The 18,772-nt window shown below is 47.9% G+C and overlaps 1 protein-coding gene across 4 annotated transcripts in view; it reads left to right on the top strand.

The window, feature by feature from the left end:
- The window catches only part of DCAF8 (DDB1 and CUL4 associated factor 8), a 53,994-nt gene that overhangs the window by 26,406 nt on the left and 8,816 nt on the right, over positions 1-18,772 (top strand). For all 4 annotated transcript variants that reach the window (XM_037883307.2, XM_037883306.2, XM_037883308.2 and 1 more), the window contains 5 exons: positions 845-955; positions 4,277-4,349; positions 5,296-5,353; positions 5,930-6,037; positions 6,527-6,657. In XM_037883307.2, the coding sequence (XP_037739235.1) occupies positions 845-955; positions 4,277-4,349; positions 5,296-5,353; positions 5,930-6,037; positions 6,527-6,657 (481 nt within the window). The remainder of the gene's footprint in view (positions 1-844; positions 956-4,276; positions 4,350-5,295; positions 5,354-5,929; positions 6,038-6,526; positions 6,658-18,772) is intronic.

The raw sequence follows: 18,772 nt of genomic DNA, 5'->3' as shown, positions 1-18,772 counted from the left end.
CTTTTTGAAGATCTGATTTAAAATGAAGGGTTTCAAAGTCAACAGCATCTGAGCGTGTCTTCTTACATAGACTGTTCTTAGTTTGTATACGCCACATCTAGATTGCCTACAATTTTAAAACCATCTTCTTTGGTTATGGAGCAAAGATTAAAGGGACATTGTTTAAAACAAAAATCTTAGATCTTAAACCTTTAAAACCTTCTGCTTATTACAACTGAAATAATACTAAAATGGAGCTGCATGGTCAGTGAAGCTAGGTATGGTCAGTTTCACGTTTTGTCTAGTTTTCCTGAAATAGTGTCTATGCTGCTGTTTGGATTTAATATGCCAGGAGATGATTTGAAGTGTCATCACTTAAATATCATGAAAACATTTCCATTCATACTAGCTTCTACAAAACCTAAATATTGGGCCTGTACTTGTGTAGCTTTTTAAAAAAGTTTGAGTCTTATCCTTCTGGCTAGAATAACCTTAGCACAAGTGTTTCAGCTTTTGGATAAAGTCTGGTGCCCTTTAGCTTGCAGTACGTTATTACCAATTGTACAGATGCATCAGCCTCTGGTACAAGTAGCAAAACACTTCACATCCCCTCTGTTAAATTCTGTTTCGAAGGAAAAAAATCAGAAAATGACTTCACTCCACTGTGTGTTGACTAGGAACAGCAGCATAAAATCATAGTCATGTGCTTTCTTCAGTTTGAGCCAGAAATGACTTGTTTCTTACTCACTTTAAGAGTAAAAAAAAAAAAAAGAGAAATCTGTCTGATGAGTGAGCTTAGAGATATGCCTGCAGTTCCCATCTGGACATTGTTAACACATGGATCTTATTTTCCTCCTCTTTAAAGGAAACTGGTTGTGACAAAGGAGAAAGAAAAGAAAGTGGGTCTCTACACCATTTATGTGAATCCCTCTAATACGCACCACTTTGCTGTGGGCGGCAGGGATCAGTTTGTCAGGTAAGTCCATCTCCAGAAGATATGAGAGAGGCAGAGTCACTGCTCCATATTGGGCTAGAGCATTTGGCTTAGGTGTGTGATCAGCGCCCTGGAGAAAGCCGAGCAGCTCTGAAGACTCCTGTAACTACATCCTTTCCATAGTCTTCCAACACACTGTGTGGTGTTTCATGGGCATTGCTGCTTCCACAGGGCATCACTGGGGCCAAGGAGGAGTCAGAAAGGGATTAGAGTCTTTTTTATCTGGATGATATCTACAGTTGTATCTAGGTTATACACCCATGTGCTATGGTGCATAAACCAACCTCTCCTGATGGGTTGAAAGCAAGCTGCCATTACAGGCTGGTTCTTCTATTATTAGTCTGCTGGTGCCTTCCTCGGAAGCATCTGTTTCTAGTCGCTGTCCAACAAGGTGCTGGACTAGGAGGATCACTGATTAGGTCTGGCAGTTCCTATGTTCTTACGCTCAAGTATTTTGAATCTGCTGTATTTAAAACACGAGTTCCTGCCTGTATGACTATTACTCCCTTCATCTAAATCTCTCCAAGAGCTTTCACTGCACATGAGCACAAATCAACCCACCTCCCGCCTCAGCTCAGAACTCCCATTTGCTTTTGTGTGCAACTTCGGTGTCACACTTGAAGCTGCCTGTTTTACATGCAGCCTCACCCTAAGAGCATCAGAACGGCTAAACTGGGTCAGACCAGTGGTCCGTCTAGCCCAGAATCCCATATTCTGATAGTGGCCGGTGCCAGATGCTTCCGAGGGAGTCAACAGAACAGGACATTTTATTGAGTGATCCGTCCCGCGTTGTTCAGTCCCAGTTTCTAGCTGTCAGAGGTTTAGGGACACTCAGAGTACGGGGCTGCATCCCTGACCATCTTGGCTAATAGCTCGTGATGAACCTATCCCCATGAACTTACCTGTTTGTGTGGTGTGTGTGTGTGGTGTGTTTTTTTTTTTTTTTTTTTTTTTTTTGAACCCAGTTATACTTTTTGGCCTTCGCCTCATCCCCCGGCAACAAGTTTTACAGGTTGACTGTGCACTGTGTGAAGAAGTACTTCCTTTTTGTTTTAAATCTTCCATCAATTTCATTGGGTGATCTCTGGTTTGTGTTATGGGATGGAGTAAATAACATTTCCATATTCATTTTTTCTCCGCACCCTTCGTGATTGTATAGACCTCTCTCATATTCCCCCTTCAGTTGTCTTTTCTTAGCTGTATAGTCCTGTCTTTTTAATCTTTGTATGGAAGCTGTTCTGTACTCCTAGTTTTTGTTGCCCTTCTTTGTACTTTTTTGTATTCTAATGTTTCTTTTTTTTGAGATGGGGCATGTAGAACTGCACAGAGTATTCAAGGTGTGGGCATACCATGGATTTATTTAGTGGCACAATATTTTCTGTCTTATCTATCCCTTTCCTATTCATTCATAACACTCTGTTAGGGTTTTTTTGTCTGCTGCTGCACGTTGTTCTCTGAAAACATCTGCTCAGTCTGCAATGACTCCCAGATCTTGCATGGTAACAGCTAGTTTAGATCCCATCTTTTTGTATGTAGAGCTGTGATTGTTTTCTAATGTGCATTGCTTTCATCTGCAAATCTGAATTTAATTTGCCATTTTGTTTCCAGTCTCCCAGTTTTGGGAGATCCCTTTGTAACTCCTCACAGTCTGCTTTGGACTTACCTTGAGTAATTTTATATCGACTGCAAACTTTGCCACCTCACTGTCTACCCCTTTTTCTAGATCATTTATGAATGTCTTGAACTGCACTGGTCCAGTACAGATCCTTGGGGGACCCCACTATTTACCTCTTTCCACTGCAAAATGACCATTTCTTCCTACCTTTTTGTTTAGTATCTTTTAACTAGTTAATGATCCATGAAAGGACCTTCCCCCTTATCCCATGACACCTTACTTTGCATAAGAGCCTTTGGTGAGGGACCTTGTCAAAGCTTTCTGAAAGTCCAAGTACACTGTAAGGATCACCCTTATTCAAATTTGTTGACTCCTCAAAGAATTCTAACAGATTGGTGAGGCATGATTTCCCTTTACAAAAGCTGTGCCTCTTCAACTAATCATGTTCATGTGTGTCTGATTCTGTTCTTCGTATAGTTTCAATCAGTTTGCCTGGTACTTAAGTTAGGCTTGCCAGACTCGCCTCTGGAGCTTTTTTAAAATTCGGCATCACATTAGCTATTCTCCAGTCATCTGGTACAGGTTTCAGAGTAGCAGCCGTGTTAGTCTGTATTCGCAAAAAGAAAAGGAGTACTTGTGGCATCTTAGAGACTAACCAATTTATTTGAGCATAAGCCTTCGTAAGCTACAGCTCACTTCATCGGATGCATTCATCGGAAAGCTTATGCTCAAATAAATTGGTTAGTCTCTAAGATGCCACAAGTACTCCTTTTCTTTCATCTGGTCTAGAGGCTGATGTAAATGACAGGTTACAAACAACAGTTAGTAGTTCTACATTTTCATAGGAGTTCCTTCAGAACTCTTGTGTGATACCAACTGGCCCTGGTGACTTTGTGCTGGTGGTTTTATTAGTGGGTTGGTTGGTTGGTTGGTTGTAAACCTTGTTCCACAATTATACACAGCCTCATCCTGTCCTCCACAGGCTCCCCACTCCTGCTTGCCCCAGACCTACTCCACAACCCAGGGTTTTTCCCTGTTGAATTCCCTTCACCTGCTCAGCTAGCACTAGCCACCTCTGTCCCCCTTTTTTGGGGTAAGAACCGTTTCCCTTTCTGCCAGCTGGCAGGAGACACAATCTTGTCTCTTGCCACATGGTGTCTCTGAGTTGCATCAAATCTCAGCTGAAAACCTATTTTCTCTCTTGCCTATCTTCTCCCTACATTCTCCCTTATCTTGTTGTTTAGCTAAAACTCTCTGGGGTGTAGTTGGTACAAATGTAACTGCTCCAGCATGATGTAAGGAGACAGTAAGCTGCAGGTGTTGCCTTCTATCAGATGAGACTCAGATTTAAGGCCCCAACCTCTCATTGTCATTAAAGATCACGTGGCTGTGCTCACAAGAGCTGGTGTGTCAGCCTCTATCATGGCCAAATCCCAGTTCTAATACTTGCATTTTATCTGCGTTCCCTCTAGAGTTTCAGTTGACTGCAGTCTTAAACAGCTGCCACATTCCATCTCGGAGGTGGTGCATTTAATTCAGGGTGAAGTGACTTGGATACGTCTAATCTGCATAGTTAGAAGCTGTAGGGCACTTGAAAACTCATTTGCAGAAAAGCACTTAATTCGTGCAAGAGTTTTATGTGTGTTTGAATTTGGCATTAATCTTACCGGCTTTCTGTCTTCACCTAGGATTTATGATCAGCGGAAAATAGATGAAAATGAAAACAATGGCGTGCTTAAGAAGTTCTGTCCTCACCACCTGGTAGGAAGCTGCTTTCATGGTGTATTGGAATTCCTTCCCCCAGTTTACGGGGGTGAGGGTTAGAGGGTTATTCCTCAACCATGGCCTGCAGTATCCCGTACACCCTATATGCTGCAGGTGTGGCCTGGGAAGGTGGGTCAGGAGAGGGTATGTACTGTTGGTGTCTAACTCTTCATTTCCTTGTTCTTGTGGGTTTGCCAGGCTTGGGGTGAGTGGGCGTGTAGCAACCCTAATTGCTTTACAGCAAAGCAGCTTGTATATACTGGTCGCCTAGGTTTTTAATGATTGGGGGTTGGGCTTGGAGGGGGCGTGAACATCTGTAGTGGGTAGAGGTGCAGCTGCTGGTGGCTAAAATGTTTTCCACTAGCTGTGCACGAACCCAACTCTGTAGGAGAAAATTGACAGAAAAACACAGCTCCGATGGAGTAGGTATTGTGTGCCAAGCCCTTATCAATGAAGCTTGCATGTTCCCCACCCCAACCAATCAGGTTTGCATGCACAGCACATAACCATTCAGTTATGAGAAGAGCAGCAGAAAAGGGCCCCTAAATCTGACACTTAAATCTATGAAGTGTTGATCCAGATCTACTCAGGATACGCTGTACTGTGGAGTCTTGTGGGGAAAAGTAGGGTTGCCAAGAAAAAGTTACACCCAGAGCCCAGTTTCAGAGACCTCCTATCTGAAAATTATGGAGCAAAACCCAACAAACTGCCTGGCGTGTTTCACCCTTCGAATGTTCTAATGCTGTATGAAATGTTACAAAGATGGGCTGCCTAGGTCTGGAGAGAAACAGGCCCCATTTTGAAATCTGTTGTCGAACACAGCCAGTCACTGTCAGGCACCACCCTAATAGAGTATGGTCAGCATAACTGCATCACTGAATTAGCATTTTGGGAGCAAAGGAAGTCTGACTAGAGCTGTCTGGTCCCTCCCCCTTGCTTTTAGGTAAACAGCGAGTCCAAAGCTAACATCACCTGTCTCGTGTACAGCCATGATGGATCAGGTATGTAGAGCCCTATGTCTTTAGGGCCAGCACTGCCACCACCTCCCTCTGCTCCCGTGGGCTCCTGCTCAGTAAGGCGCTGAGCAGTGGGAATATCATGTCCTTGAGTTGAAGCCTTCCTGTTGGGACTTCTTGTGTGTAGTCCTAAAGGAACAAATGTTGGGAGGGGAGAAACATACCCCACAGCTAGGACTGCACAGCCACAGACGTCTGCTGCATAGGGGCAGGCCCTGTATGCTAGTGACCGCAGTAAGGACCTGGGACTTCTGGGATCTAGGGATCTGTGTGCAGCTGAGTCAGATTCTCTGTGCTCTAGGATGAGTCACTTAACTCTGCCTCATCCCTGAATGTCAAATGGGAAGGACACTGGCCTACCTTCTTTACAAGGCTCTGAGATCAGCCCTGGCTCTTGGGCTGTAGTGGAGTCTGCTTTGGGGGGTCCTGGGAGGTCTGCTGGCATAAGCTGCTGTATCGCTTGCCCATCCTAGCCTTTGTTTCAGGGCAGACTGTCTAGCATGTTAAAATCCGCAGACAGAGGCTAATGATCCTGTGTGCACGTCTCTTGTTCTGTGGCAGACCTCTTGGCTAGCTACAACGATGAAGACATCTATCTTTTCAACTCCTCTCACAGCGACGGAGCAGAGTACATCAAGAGATACAAGGGACATCGCAATAATGCCACAGGTAAGAACAAGCCATTAATGGGCACCCCTGTCTCCTTCCTCCCTGATATTGTTCACTAATGAGCATGCACAAACCCCTTGGCCTCTAAAGTGGCAGGGATGCTTATGCCATTAAAAACCTCTGAGGCTTTTAAACTGAGATCTTTCATGATCACTAAATCTGCAATCTCCACTCTGAAGAGGTTCAGTGGATAGTGCAGTTCAAAACTGCACGGCATCAGTAGAGCTGCGTGAGGAATAAGGTCAGTGCCTGTTACTGCCTTGTTCTTAGTCCCTTATTTCACAAGCACCAAATTCACATGTTAAAATCAACTCTTGGGCTTGTACAGCGTGAGCGTGTATGTTGGGGGGGGGGTGAACAGATCCATGCTGGTAACCTTGGAAACTTGTTGTCAGCCGGGTATAAAGTAAACAAAATCTCACAGGGAGAGCTGTGTGGACTTCGGAGCTGTCCTTGAGCTCTCTGCTTGCAATCTCTCTCTCCTTTCAGTGAAGGGTGTTAATTTCTACGGCCCGAAGAGTGAGTTCGTGGTGAGTGGCAGTGACTGTGGACACATCTTCCTGTGGGAGAAGTCATCCTGCCAGATTGTGCAGTTCATGGAGGGTGATAAAGGAGGAGTGGTGAGTGCCCTCTTCTGTTGTATGTGCCAGACTCCACAGCCGTGCTGCAAAGCCATCTCTTGTCCAAAATCCTTTGAGCTCCCACTGCATTAGATAGAGTTTTTAGATAGCGAGTTGGGAGTTGTGACTCATGGATTCTCTTCTTAGTGGTGAGGGCCGAATGGAAATTAGGAGATCTAGGTTTTATAACTAATTCTGCCACTGATGTACAAGGCATTCCCCTGGGCCCGCAATGGGGTATTTGTCCACTTCTGTGAAGCACTCTAAGATATTTGTAAAAATGCTAATTTTAACAGTAAATGCAGCTTCTTGACCCTCTACATAAGAGTGGCCATACTGGGCAGACTAATGGTCCATCTAGCCCCATATCCTGTCTTCCAACAGAGGCCAATGCCATGTGCCTCAGAAGGAATGAACAGAACAGGTAATCAAGTGATCAATCCCCTATCACCCATTCCCAGCACTGGCAGTCTGAGACTAGGGACACTCAGAGCATGGGGTTGCATCCCTGATTATCTTGGCTAATTGCTATTGATGGACTTATCCTCCGTGAACTTGCCTAATTTTTTGAACTCCATTAGAGTCTTGGCCTTCACAACATCCCCTAGCAACAAGTTCCACAGCTTGATTGTACGTTTGTGTGAAGTACTTTATGTTTGTTTTAAACCTGCTGCCTATTTCATTTGGTGACCCTTGTTCTTGTGTTATGTGAAGGAGTAAATAACACTTCCTTATTCACTTTCTCCTCACGATGTTCTAGCCCTCAGTCCTCTTCCCCCCCCTCCCAGTCATCTCTTTTCCAGTCTGAACAGTCCCAGTCTTTTTAATCTCTCCTCATATGGAAGCTGTTTCATACTGTTAATCGCTTTTGTTGCCCTTCTAATCACCCTTTCTCTTGCTAGAGTCCTGTGAATCATTGAGTAGCATTCCCTCCCCCCAGGCCATGTTGTGCAGAGCATCTGACAGAAGCTCTCCCAAGAGCCCATCAGCACTGCTTCCGAACTGACGTTACATTGTGGCACAATGCATTAGAGCAGCTAGATCGGGAAAGACTCATTCTCTTCCTATGCTCCCAATAAAGGCCAAACAGGTACTCCTGAACTGATCATGGTGGCAGTGTCAAGAAGTCCTCTGAAGCTTGTAAATCACTGGTATAGTATGATTTAAAGTCTTTGGCCCTGATTCCTGCTCCTCCTTTCTCTAGGGACTAGGATGTGAAAGAATTGGTCCCATTCAAACCAGGCACTCAAGCTGTTCTAGGGACATGGAGTAGTTCTGGCTGTGTGGGATAGAACCTGCTGCCCCACACGCTTGACATAGCCCAGAATGTTGACTCTTGGACTAATGTGTTTCCTCCCATCCTCCAGACAAAATCTTATCCCTGCATGCAAGAGCAAGGCCCCACCCCCTATTGTACACGCCCCCGCAGCTAGGTCTTCATCACTGGACACTTTCCCTCTATGGCTCTTAAAATGCTTCAGAAAGTAGAAGTATCATTGTCCCCATTTTACAGACAGGGAAACTAGCGTCCAGAGAGGAAGTGACTTACCTAAGTTCACCCAGCAAGTTAGAGAGCTGGGAATAGAACCTAGGTCTTCTGACTCCCAGTCCATTGTCCTCTTCACTAGACCCCCCCCCCTTACCACAGCCTGTGAAGTCAAATGTCATCAATTTCATTTCCCACACAAGCTTCCTGTCTTGAGGGATGTATTTCAGCTAGCTTGTTGGTGTTGGCAACCCAAAGACAGCTGTGTGGGGCTCGTGCCTGAGGCTCGGTGAGCGAATGTTGAATGGAGTCAAGTGGAGTGACATGCAACTGCATCAATGGGGAAAAATCCAAAATATTTAAAAGTTGCGTATCTGGTAGTAATCGAAGTAACTACGCTTAGAGAGACTTACCTGGACAGTTTCGCCAACCGGGAGTATGAGAAGTTTACCAGCAGTATCTTTCTCAAATGCTATCTCCACCCTATTGCCCAATAGTCAACCTGTGAAGATCTGCCTAAAACCCATGTAACTCCTCTCTGTTAGTGGGTTCTGTTTCAGAGGCGGTTTGGTAGAGCTGCATTTACAGCAACCTTATTAATCCTGTGGTTTAACCATGGGTCACTGGAAACCACTCAAGAAAACATGCAATTTTTGGAGCAAAAGTGTTCCAGGGAGCATTGGAATCCTGGCTGTACCTCACCACAGGCAATGAACATTGTAATTGCATGGCCAGATGGAGAGACGGTGGCATCAGTGAGTAAGGCAGCAGCAGCTATGAGCAAGTTCCTGTTCCCTGGGCCTAGCAAATTGCTGTGGTTGCAGATAAACATTGTGCCCTGTTGGGCTCAGTCATTCAGTCCCAGCTCACTAGACAAGTTTATTAGCATGTCATTGCTGTGATTCAGAGCCGAGGTAGGAAGGGGCCATAACTGTTCCAGTGGAGGACTGAGCCTGGGCGTTCTGGGATTTAGGGCTGATACCAGCCTTTGGAGCTCAAACTGTGCCTTGCTGCGTAGTGCCAGATGTCCTAGCTATGAAGGAGTCTGTAGTCAACACACAGGCTTGTTCCTGCAGGGTTGCCACTACTGCAGTCCTTCCATTTGTGATTCTCTCGAGCCTGATACGGCTTCTGCTGATGGCTAAGGAAACCAGGGGTTCCTACTGGCGACTTTAGATCTATTTTGCTGCATTGTACGTGCAGGAAGCGGGTTGGTAGTGGTACTTGAACAGGAATGGCAACAAGGGCCAGTTAGTGCCAGTCTTAGGGGTGATGCTTAGCCTAGGAGAAGGTCCCTCCCTGTCGCTTTCTGGGAGCTTTAATCTATCACTTTTCATCAGCACTTAATTTTAGCGGTCTGATCAAGCAGAGCACAGCGGATTCTGTGGGCTCTGTATTTTGAAGAGGGCCCCAGAATACTTTCTCAGAACACCTCTAGCAACACCACGTTGCTTTCTAGCAGTAAGGGTGGGCAGGTCACCCCCCAGCCCTGCAAAAACCAAACAAACCCTAAAACCTCCATAACCGTGGTTGGAAGCTCCTGTGATTTTTATTGGTCTGTCCATGTTGAGCCTTAATCTGCTCCTGTCCGGAGCTCTGAACTATTTGCTCCAATGCTGAACCAACTCTGTTTAAAAATGGTCTTTCCTCTGCTACCAGTTAGCACTGTATTGGCCAGTGAATCGATCCAAGCTCCTACCAAGTGGGAGGCTCGTCAGTGCTTTGTTAACCAGCGGGGCAGAAAGTCCTGAGAACCTCTAATCCTCAGTGGAAGTGGCAGCTTTGAGGCTGTAAATCACAAGGAATCTTTCACCTTCTCTCCCTGGAGTGTTGCTTTGACTGTCCCTAACTTTACTGCAAAGACAGAGCACCAGCCTAATTTATCCTAGGTCGTTGGGAATGGTCTTCGCTGCTCGGCTGCTGGTGTGAGACCCACATAGTAATACTCTGCAGTTGTGTAGCAGCTTCTCACTAAGGAACTCTTACAGAGCTGGACAGTCCTCTATTGCTTCCTGTCTTGCAAATATGGAGACTCTCCCTCAACCCTTCACTGCTGTCCATGGGGCAGCACCACCTATATCGACTTCTCTCTAGGTCCTTACGGTGGTCTGGCTGGACATTCCATGTGAGTCCATCTCTGGCACGCTTATTGTGCCATCAAAACGGTGGGTGCCATGTGATTGCAGGCCTTTTTAGTGGCATTCCATGATAAACATGTTTTGGAATTCGTTGACCTTCCATTCTGATACATCCATACCAAGGAAAGGCATGGGAACAGAACAAGTGCTGATGAAGACGGTTTGTGTTTGGCTTTAAATAGCCTCACTTCTGATCTTGTCCTGCCATTTAATATGGAGCAGCTTGCAAAAACGACAAGAATTGAAAATATCAGCCTGGTGTTCTTCACCCTTCCTCAGCACACGTTTCATTTCCATACAGTTACGTTGATATGACCACGGTTCTGTAGATCCACAGCTTCATGGCAAGTTAGGTGTCGCGTCGTCCCCACAGAGGCCTCTGAAAGGCCTAAAACATGGCAGCAGCTGCTGTTCTACAAGTGTCCACATCTTTACACCATCCTCCGAAACTGACACTAACAACGTATCTGAGAGTTGCCATGGACCGTTTGCTACAGAGCTGGTTGGAATCTAGAGCTGGATGCTGCTTGATGGTAAAAGCCAGGGACTTTGTTTTATTTGGATTAATAACCCGAGTAATGCACGCTGCTGCTTGCCCAGTTGGATCAGCCATCGGCTACAGCGATCCACCAGAGCCAACTGGACAATGTCATCAGTGTAGTCAAGACCTTGACATAGAATGGCGTTGAGCAGTCAGTGCTACCAATAGCTGCCTCCTCAAGCTTATCCATCAGCCAATCAATGCTGATATTGAACAAGAATGGTTAAAGAACCGAGCCTTGCGAACTCCCATGGAGATAGGGAACTGTGCCGTGTATCTGCCATTGACTCAAACACAGCTTTCTGTTCTGTGTTAGAGCTCTTCTGTTAATGGCTCTGTCTTCCCAGGGATGCCCAGACGCCTCATCAGATGCCACACGCTTGCTCAATGCACAAAATCATAGGCCTGATGGAGGTCTATTAAAAAGTGCTGCACACGGCTTATTAAATTGAGCCATCATCTCCAAAACCTGCCTTAAGGTGAAGTTCCGGTTAAGAGTGGAACCACCAGGTCTAAAGCTACACTGAGCTTCACGGCCTTTGCCACAAAGTGCACCATTGATTCCAGACCTTAACGTGGAAGTGAAGAATTTCCCTGGGTCCGCAACAGCTTAATACTTCATTGCCCTTTTTCTTTCAGTCATTGGGAATATTAGTGCAGCCAGGTGATCACAAAGAGCCTATGCAGCCACAGTACAATGCTCTTGCAGCCCAGGGATGATATTGAAAACACTTGGTCCCTTCCCACACTTCAGCCTGTGGACTATGATCCGGATCTTTTCTTGGCTGAAGGAAGGAGACCCTACCAGAACTTTCTGCCCTTCAAATTGAAGAGGGACTGCAGGCAGCAGACAATCAAGGAGTATCTTGAAATGATCTTCCTGTCAAAGCAGCTGATTTCTGAAGGCTCGGGCTGATACTTGCATCCCAATCCTTCTGGACAAGCCGGTGCCGCCACCTCCCGCAAAATATCACAATGGTGGCAGCTTGTTCCAAACTGCCTGAGTTGACCACCAGCATTCCTGATCTTTCTGACAGAATGACATGACATTCAAAAGTCAAACCCATTCGGCTTTGCTTTTGTAGCCTTTTTTTGTTCTTAGCTACGGCTGCCTTGAGCATTTCCGCACTGATCCAGGGATGATGTTTGAAGGGCTGAGACCCAAGCACTGAGCAGCAGCAGTCAGCACTGATGATTGAAACAATGCCATTCCTTATCAGACAGAAGGAGTGAGACCTCTGTTTCTAACACTTTGGCGTTAGGCAGTTAAGAACAGAGAGCCATCTGATAGCTTGGTTGCAGTGAGCTTTCAGTTGAATCAGACTAATTTTGGCCTATCTGTTGCTGTCTTTGAAGTCAGAGGCACACTTTTGCCAGCAGAAGTCAATGGTCAGTGTCAAAGTTGCAGCACCTTTGCGAACTCACACATCCATGACCACTGAGCTTGTTAACTGTTGGTGGACATGATCGGGAGCAGTCCTGATGAAACCATCTGGGCTGGAGTAGCTCAACCTGTGAATAGCTGGGTGACAGAAGAGCAAATGAGAGATCCCACTGTCATTGACAGCTGCAGATTCCAGCATCACTGCCTGTTCCTGTTCTTCTGCCCAATACCAAACTTCCTGAGCGTACTTGCCTTTGTGTCATTCTTTCCTAGCTGTGTGCTGAAGTCATGACGAAGTCTCTTCTCAGACTAAAACTTGTATCTCACGCATTGTTGGCCTGGGCGTTCGTGGGACCATACACTGCAGTGATGGTAAGATGCCCACTGTTGGCGCGCAATCGGACACTGGTAAGTTGCTCATGAATCACTTGCCAGTCCTGCAGTGCCCAGTGGGTGACAATACAACAGCCACCCATCGGCCCGCCAACAAAAGCATGTTGTCCTGAACTTTTCATAGTGTCCCATCCAACGTGTTTCAGGTAAGGTGAGGCTATACCTGATCAGGCTGTGCAGCTGCATGGGGAGGGTGGCTTTAGCTGTTTCAGACAGTGTTAGAACGGTCCAGGCACCAGTTTTACATTTGCACTCTGTACCCGGTGTGATACAGCATGGCCAGAGGGCAGCAGGAGAGTGTTAGAAGGGAGCCTTATTCCCTGCAGAGGGAAGAAAGTTTTTGGTATAAATTAAAGCATCTGAAGCCAGTCACCTGATTAACCCCCCCCCCCCCCCCCCCCCCCGCTTCAATCAGACAAGGGAAGCAGTTGAAGCAGAGTGGATTGGTGTTGGAACAGTTTGGAGGGAAGCAGAGGAGAGTTTGGAGAAGTGCTGCGGTGGGCTAAGAAGACCAAGATCCTAGGTAAAGGGACGCCTGGTTTGTGCAGAGGGAGGGCAGGAAGCCCCACAAGCTGAAGGGCAGGAGAGGGAAGTAGTCCAGGGGAAGGAACCGCTAGTTCAAGCGGTTTACCGCTATTCCTAGTGCCCCTGGGCTGGGACCCAGAGTAGAGGGCAGGCCTGGGTCCTTCCCTCTCCACTCTCCTCCTCTAGGACAGTTAATACCCCAGTTCAGGGGCAAGAAATGGTGCCCTGAACCCTCCCCAAGAAGAGAAAGCGCAAGACCCATCAAAGTAGTGCCGGCAATTTGCCACATGTGGTGTCAGGAGTGGGATCTACACGCTGGGGACTTAAGCCAGGATTAGCCAAAACCCTCCCGTCCCTAAGATGGATGATGTGGTCAAGGCCTTAGTACAAGCCACCGCAGCCCAGCAGGAGGCTACCCTGGTTCAAGCAACTGCCCAACAGGAGGCAACTCGGATGCAGCAGGAGACTACTCGTCTGAGTCAGGCTGCCCGGGACCGAGCCCTGCTGCAAGAGCTGATGAACCAGATGAAGGTCCTTATGGAGCTGAACCACAACTGCGACGGGACCCAGACCACACGAGCCAGCCACTGCCTACAGAAAATGACACAGGAGGATGATGTGGAGACATACCTCCTGGCTTTTGAAAGAGCAGCCCTGCGGGAGGCCTGGCCCCGAGATCAGTGGTCTGGTATCCTCACCCCATTCCTGTGTGGGGAGGCCCAGAAGGTGGTCTATGATATGGCTGCAGAGACTGCAGCAGATTACCCCCAGCTGAAGGCAGAGATCCTGGCCAGATCCAGAGTAACGAAGGCGTTGCGAGCCCAGAGCTTCCATGAGTGGCAGTATATCGAGGACAAGACACCCCGATCTCAATTGTTTGAGCTGATCCACCTGACCTGAAATGGCTGCGCCCTGAGGCCCTCCGCTCTGAGAAGATGATGGAGCTCCTGGTACTGGACCAGTATATGAGGGGGCTACCACCAGGCCTCTGGGCTTGGGTTGGCCAGAATGACCCCTCCACCTATGATGAGTTGGTCTCCCTCGTGGAAAGAAAGCTGGCAGCCCGTGAACTGTTCCAGACCCCAGGGGGTGAGACATGGCAAACCAGGAAGCCAGTCCCAAACCCAAGGCCCGGGACTGTCGAGAGCTCCAGGAGAACCATCACTGGGAGGAATGACACCGAGGAACAGCCCAAGGCCAAGAAGGGACCTGGGAGTTTGGGAAGAGAGGGCTGGGGGGGCCAACCAAATAGCCCCAGGCAGAGGGCGGCAACTGGAATAAGGGGGCGGTGTTACGAGTGTGGGGAATTGGGGCATATAGCAGCCCAGTGCCCCAACGGAGAAGAGCCTATGCAATGTAATCTGGGGATCACGGGGAGCAATGTGGCCTAATTGGCCTGGTCGGGGTCGCAGTGACCTCGCATGGGTATACAAGATCAGTAAAAATGAATTGTTGTTGAGACCATAGCATTAGTAGATTCCGGGAGTGCTGTCACGCTGGTCTCGGAAGTTGGTGGGGGCAAGATCAACTAACCCAGGCCAAAAACACAGGGGTAACGCGTGTTCATGGCACCGTAAATTTCTGCCCCACAATCCCAGTACAGATTGAGATCCAGGAGAATACTACCAGGGTGACTGCAGGGGTGGTCCCCAGGCTCCCCTACCCTGTCTTAATTGGTAGGGGCTTCCCCAGGTTTGAGAGCTCTCTCCCCCCAGTAGAGCCAGGGGAGGGTAGCAAGCCCCGGGCTGAGATGGAGGCACCTACAGATAGCCTCACCCCAATGTTTGCCGAATTTGCCCCAGAGGGTTTTCCAGGGGATAAATAACTGAAAGTCTAGGCAGGAAAGGACGACAGATAAAAGATTAGGGACCAGGATTCTAGCAGAGAACCAGAAAACCACCTACCAACAAGGGAGAACATGTTCAGGAGGCCAGGAGATAATTCAGGCCACTGAGGACTCAGAGGCGGTTCTTAGCCCAAGTAGGGGCAACCTAGGGGGTGGAATAGAAACAGGCCCTCTGGAATTAGGTCAGATTGGTACCACACCTAAGAATTTCAGGCAGGACCAAGCCAATGACCCACTATATGCAAATGTGAGGGACGAGGTAGTGGAAGTAAATGGCGTACCCGTGGAAGGAAAGACCAAAGGCCCAAGACCATATTATGTGTTCAAACGCGATCTGTTGTACAGGATAGCGCAAATACGAGGGGAAGAAGTAGAGCAACTCTTAGTCCCACAGAAACATACAAGGGCAGTACTAGAGTTAGCTCACAGCCATCTATTTGGGGGACATCTAGGAGTAGACAAGACACTGGATAGAGTCCTAAGAAGGTTTTATTGGCCAGGAATACGTGCAGAGGTCCAGTGCTATTGTACCTCCTGCCCTGAATGCCAGTTGCATAGCCCCCGACCTCACTTGCAGGCCCCATTAGTACCTTTGCCTATTATTGAAGTCTGTTTCAAGAGGATAGCAATGGACATAGTGGGCCCACTGGAAAGATCGGCACCTGGCCACCAAAACGTACTAGTCATCCTTGACTACGCCACGTGGTATCCAGAAGCTATTCCTTTAAGAAACCCCACATCCAAGGCAATAGCAAAAGAACTACTCCAGGTTTTTGCCAGAGTGGGCATCCCTAAGGAGATCCTGACAGACCAAGGAACGCCGTTCATGTCAAAATTAATGAAGGACTTATGTACCCTACTCCACATCCAGGCCATACGGACCTCAGTCTACCATCCACAAACAGATGGACTGGTTGAGCGGTTTAACCGTACCCTTAAAAGTATGATCTGGAAGGTGGTAGCACAGGACGGAAAAGACTAGGATACCCTTCTGCCGTATCTAATGTTTGCTATATGGGAAGTCCCCCCAGGCATCCACTGGTTTCTCTCCCTTTGAACTACTATACAGACGCCACCCACATGGAATATTAGATATTGTCAGGGAAGATTGGGAAGAACAACCCAACCCAGGAAAGAATGTCATTGAGCACGTGACACAGATGAGAGAGCGAATAACTCAAGTAACCCCTATAGTATGAGAACATTTGGAAAAAGCACAAGAGGCCCAGCGGACATATTACAACTGTCAGGCAAAAGTACGCAGATTTCAGCTGGGGGAACGGGTAATGGTACTAGTACTGACAGCAGAAAGCAAACTCCTAGCCAGCTGGCATGGACCATATGAGATAGTGGAAGCCATTTGGGGAGGTGGACTATAAGGTCAGTTCGCCAAAGTCCAGAGCAAATCTACCACATCAATTTACTGAAGCCCTGGCGTGACTGAGAGACATGCCTGGTCATTCGGGAGCTCTACCCCAGACAGACAACCCACAGGGGCAGGTGAAGATATCTTCTGAATTAACTCCAGAACAACAAACAGAGGTCATAGATATGATCCAACGGAACCAGGACGTGTTTTGTATACAGCCGGGCTGTACAACACTGGTCCAACATCATATTGTACCCAGTCCCGGAGTAAGGGTGACGATAAGACCATACTGAATTCTTGCCTTTCAGCTTCTGGTAATTAGGATAGAAGTGAAGAAGATGGTGGAACTCGGGGTTTTTGAAGAATCCCACAGCCAGTGGTCCAGCCCTATTGTCCTAGTCCCCAAGCCTGATGGCACCCTGAAATTTTGCAGCGACTTCCGGAAGTTGAATGAAGTATCCCAATTCGATGCCTATCCGATACCACACATTGACGAGCTAGTTGATCAGTTAGGCAAGGCCTGATACCTAACCACTCTAGACCTGACCAAAGGATATTGGCAAATTTCCCTGGCCGAGAATGCCAAGGAAAAGACTGCCTTCTCTACACCCGATGGCCTGTTCCAATACACTGTCCTCCCTTTTGGACTTAGTGGGGCCCCTGCAACATTCCAACGACTTATGGACAAATTGCTGCGACCCCATGCCAAGTATGCCGCCACCTATCTAGACGACATAGTCATCCATAGCCCTGACTGGGAAACGCACCTCGGAAAAGTAGAAGCGGCGCTAGATGCCCTGTGGAAGGCTGGCCTCACTGCCAACCTTCTCAAATGCGTGATGGGACTAGCTGAGGACAGATACCTCAGGTATGTAGTAAGGAGAAGTTTGGTGAAACCCCAACGGAACAAAGTGGAGGCAGTACAAGGTTGGCCTCGACCAGTCTGCAAAAAGCAGGTCAGAGCATTTCTAGGGATAGTAGGATACGATCGGAGATTCATCCCTCATTTTGCCACAAGAGCAGGGCCATTGACGGATTTGATAAAGGCTCAAGGCCCCGAGATAGTAAAGTGGACTGATGTGGCAGAAGGAGTATTTGCAGATTTAAGGACCGCGCTCTGCTGCCATCCAGTACTCATAGCCCAGACTTCGAGAAGGAATTCATCCTACAAACAGATGCCTCGGAGGTAGGGCTAGGAGCCGTCCTTTCGCAGATGGTAGGGGAGGAGCAACACTTGATCTTGTACCTCAGCCGGAAACTCCTCCCCAGGGAACAAAAGTGTGCCATCGTTGAAAAGGAATGTCTCGCGGTAAAATGGGCTATGGAGACTCTCTGCTACTACCTACTGGGGCGGTGGTTTACCCTCGTGACAGACCATGACCCACTCCAGTGGATGCACAGAAACAAGGAGAAGAACGCAAGAGTGACGAGGTGGTTCCTATCCCTGCAGCCCTTCCATTTCCAGGTACAGCATAGGGCTGGAAGCCAATACGGCAACGCTGATGGCCTATCACGACAGCACTGCCTCGCGTCCCAAGTAGCCCAACCCCATGGTGTTGAACGGGGGGGGGGAATAGGTGATACAGTATGGCCAGAGGGCAGCAGGAGAGTGTTAGAAGGGAGCCTTATTCCCTGTAGAGGGAAGAAAGTTTGCTATAGATTAAAGCACCTAAAGCCAGTCACCTGATAAAAACCCCCCTGCTTCAGTCAGACAAGGGCAGGAGTTGAATCAGAGTGGATTGGTGTTGGAGTAGAGAGCAGTATGGAGGGAAGCAGAGGAGAGTTTGGAGAAGTACTACAGTGGGCTAAGAAGACCAAGACCCTAGGTAAAGGGACGCCTGGTTTGTGCAGAGGGAGAGCAGGAAGCCCCACAAGCTGAAGGGCAGGAGGGGGAAGTAGTCCAGGGGAAGGAACAGCTAGTTCAAGCAGTTTACTGCCATCCCTAGGGCCCCTGGGCTGGGACCCAGAGTAGAGGGCAGGCCTGGGTCCCTCTTTCTATTCCCCTCTTCTAGGACACTAGTGGGGCAGTTAATACCCCAGTTCAGGGCTGATAAACGGTGCCCTGAACCCTCCCCAAGAAGAGAGAGTGCAAGACCCATCAAAGTAGTGCTGGCTTGCCACACTGGATATGAGACTGGCCCTTTCACAAGGTTTCATTGGTCATTTTTACCCGTGTCAGAGAAACTCTTCGCTGTTTTGGCTACAAGGACAGTTGACCAGATTGTCACAGATGGTGGCTTCAGTATAAACACCCTCATGATGTGAATATACTGACCTTGAAGGGCTGTGCAGCTGCCATCATAATCCTTAAAGAGAAGGGGGTGGAGGCAGGACCAGTCCTGGGGTCCCAAACCCTTTTCGCTCTAGCCTGTGTAGCTTTTGGACAAAGTATTAGGCGGGCTGCCATAACTAGCCTCGTGGGCTTAACGCTGG

This window comes from Chelonia mydas, chromosome 24, assembly GCF_015237465.2.
Source record: "Chelonia mydas isolate rCheMyd1 chromosome 24, rCheMyd1.pri.v2, whole genome shotgun sequence".
Lineage (NCBI taxonomy): Eukaryota > Metazoa > Chordata > Testudines > Cheloniidae > Chelonia > Chelonia mydas.
The sequence above is the reverse complement of the archived record's forward strand: the minus strand, read 5'-3'. Positions and strand labels throughout refer to the sequence as shown.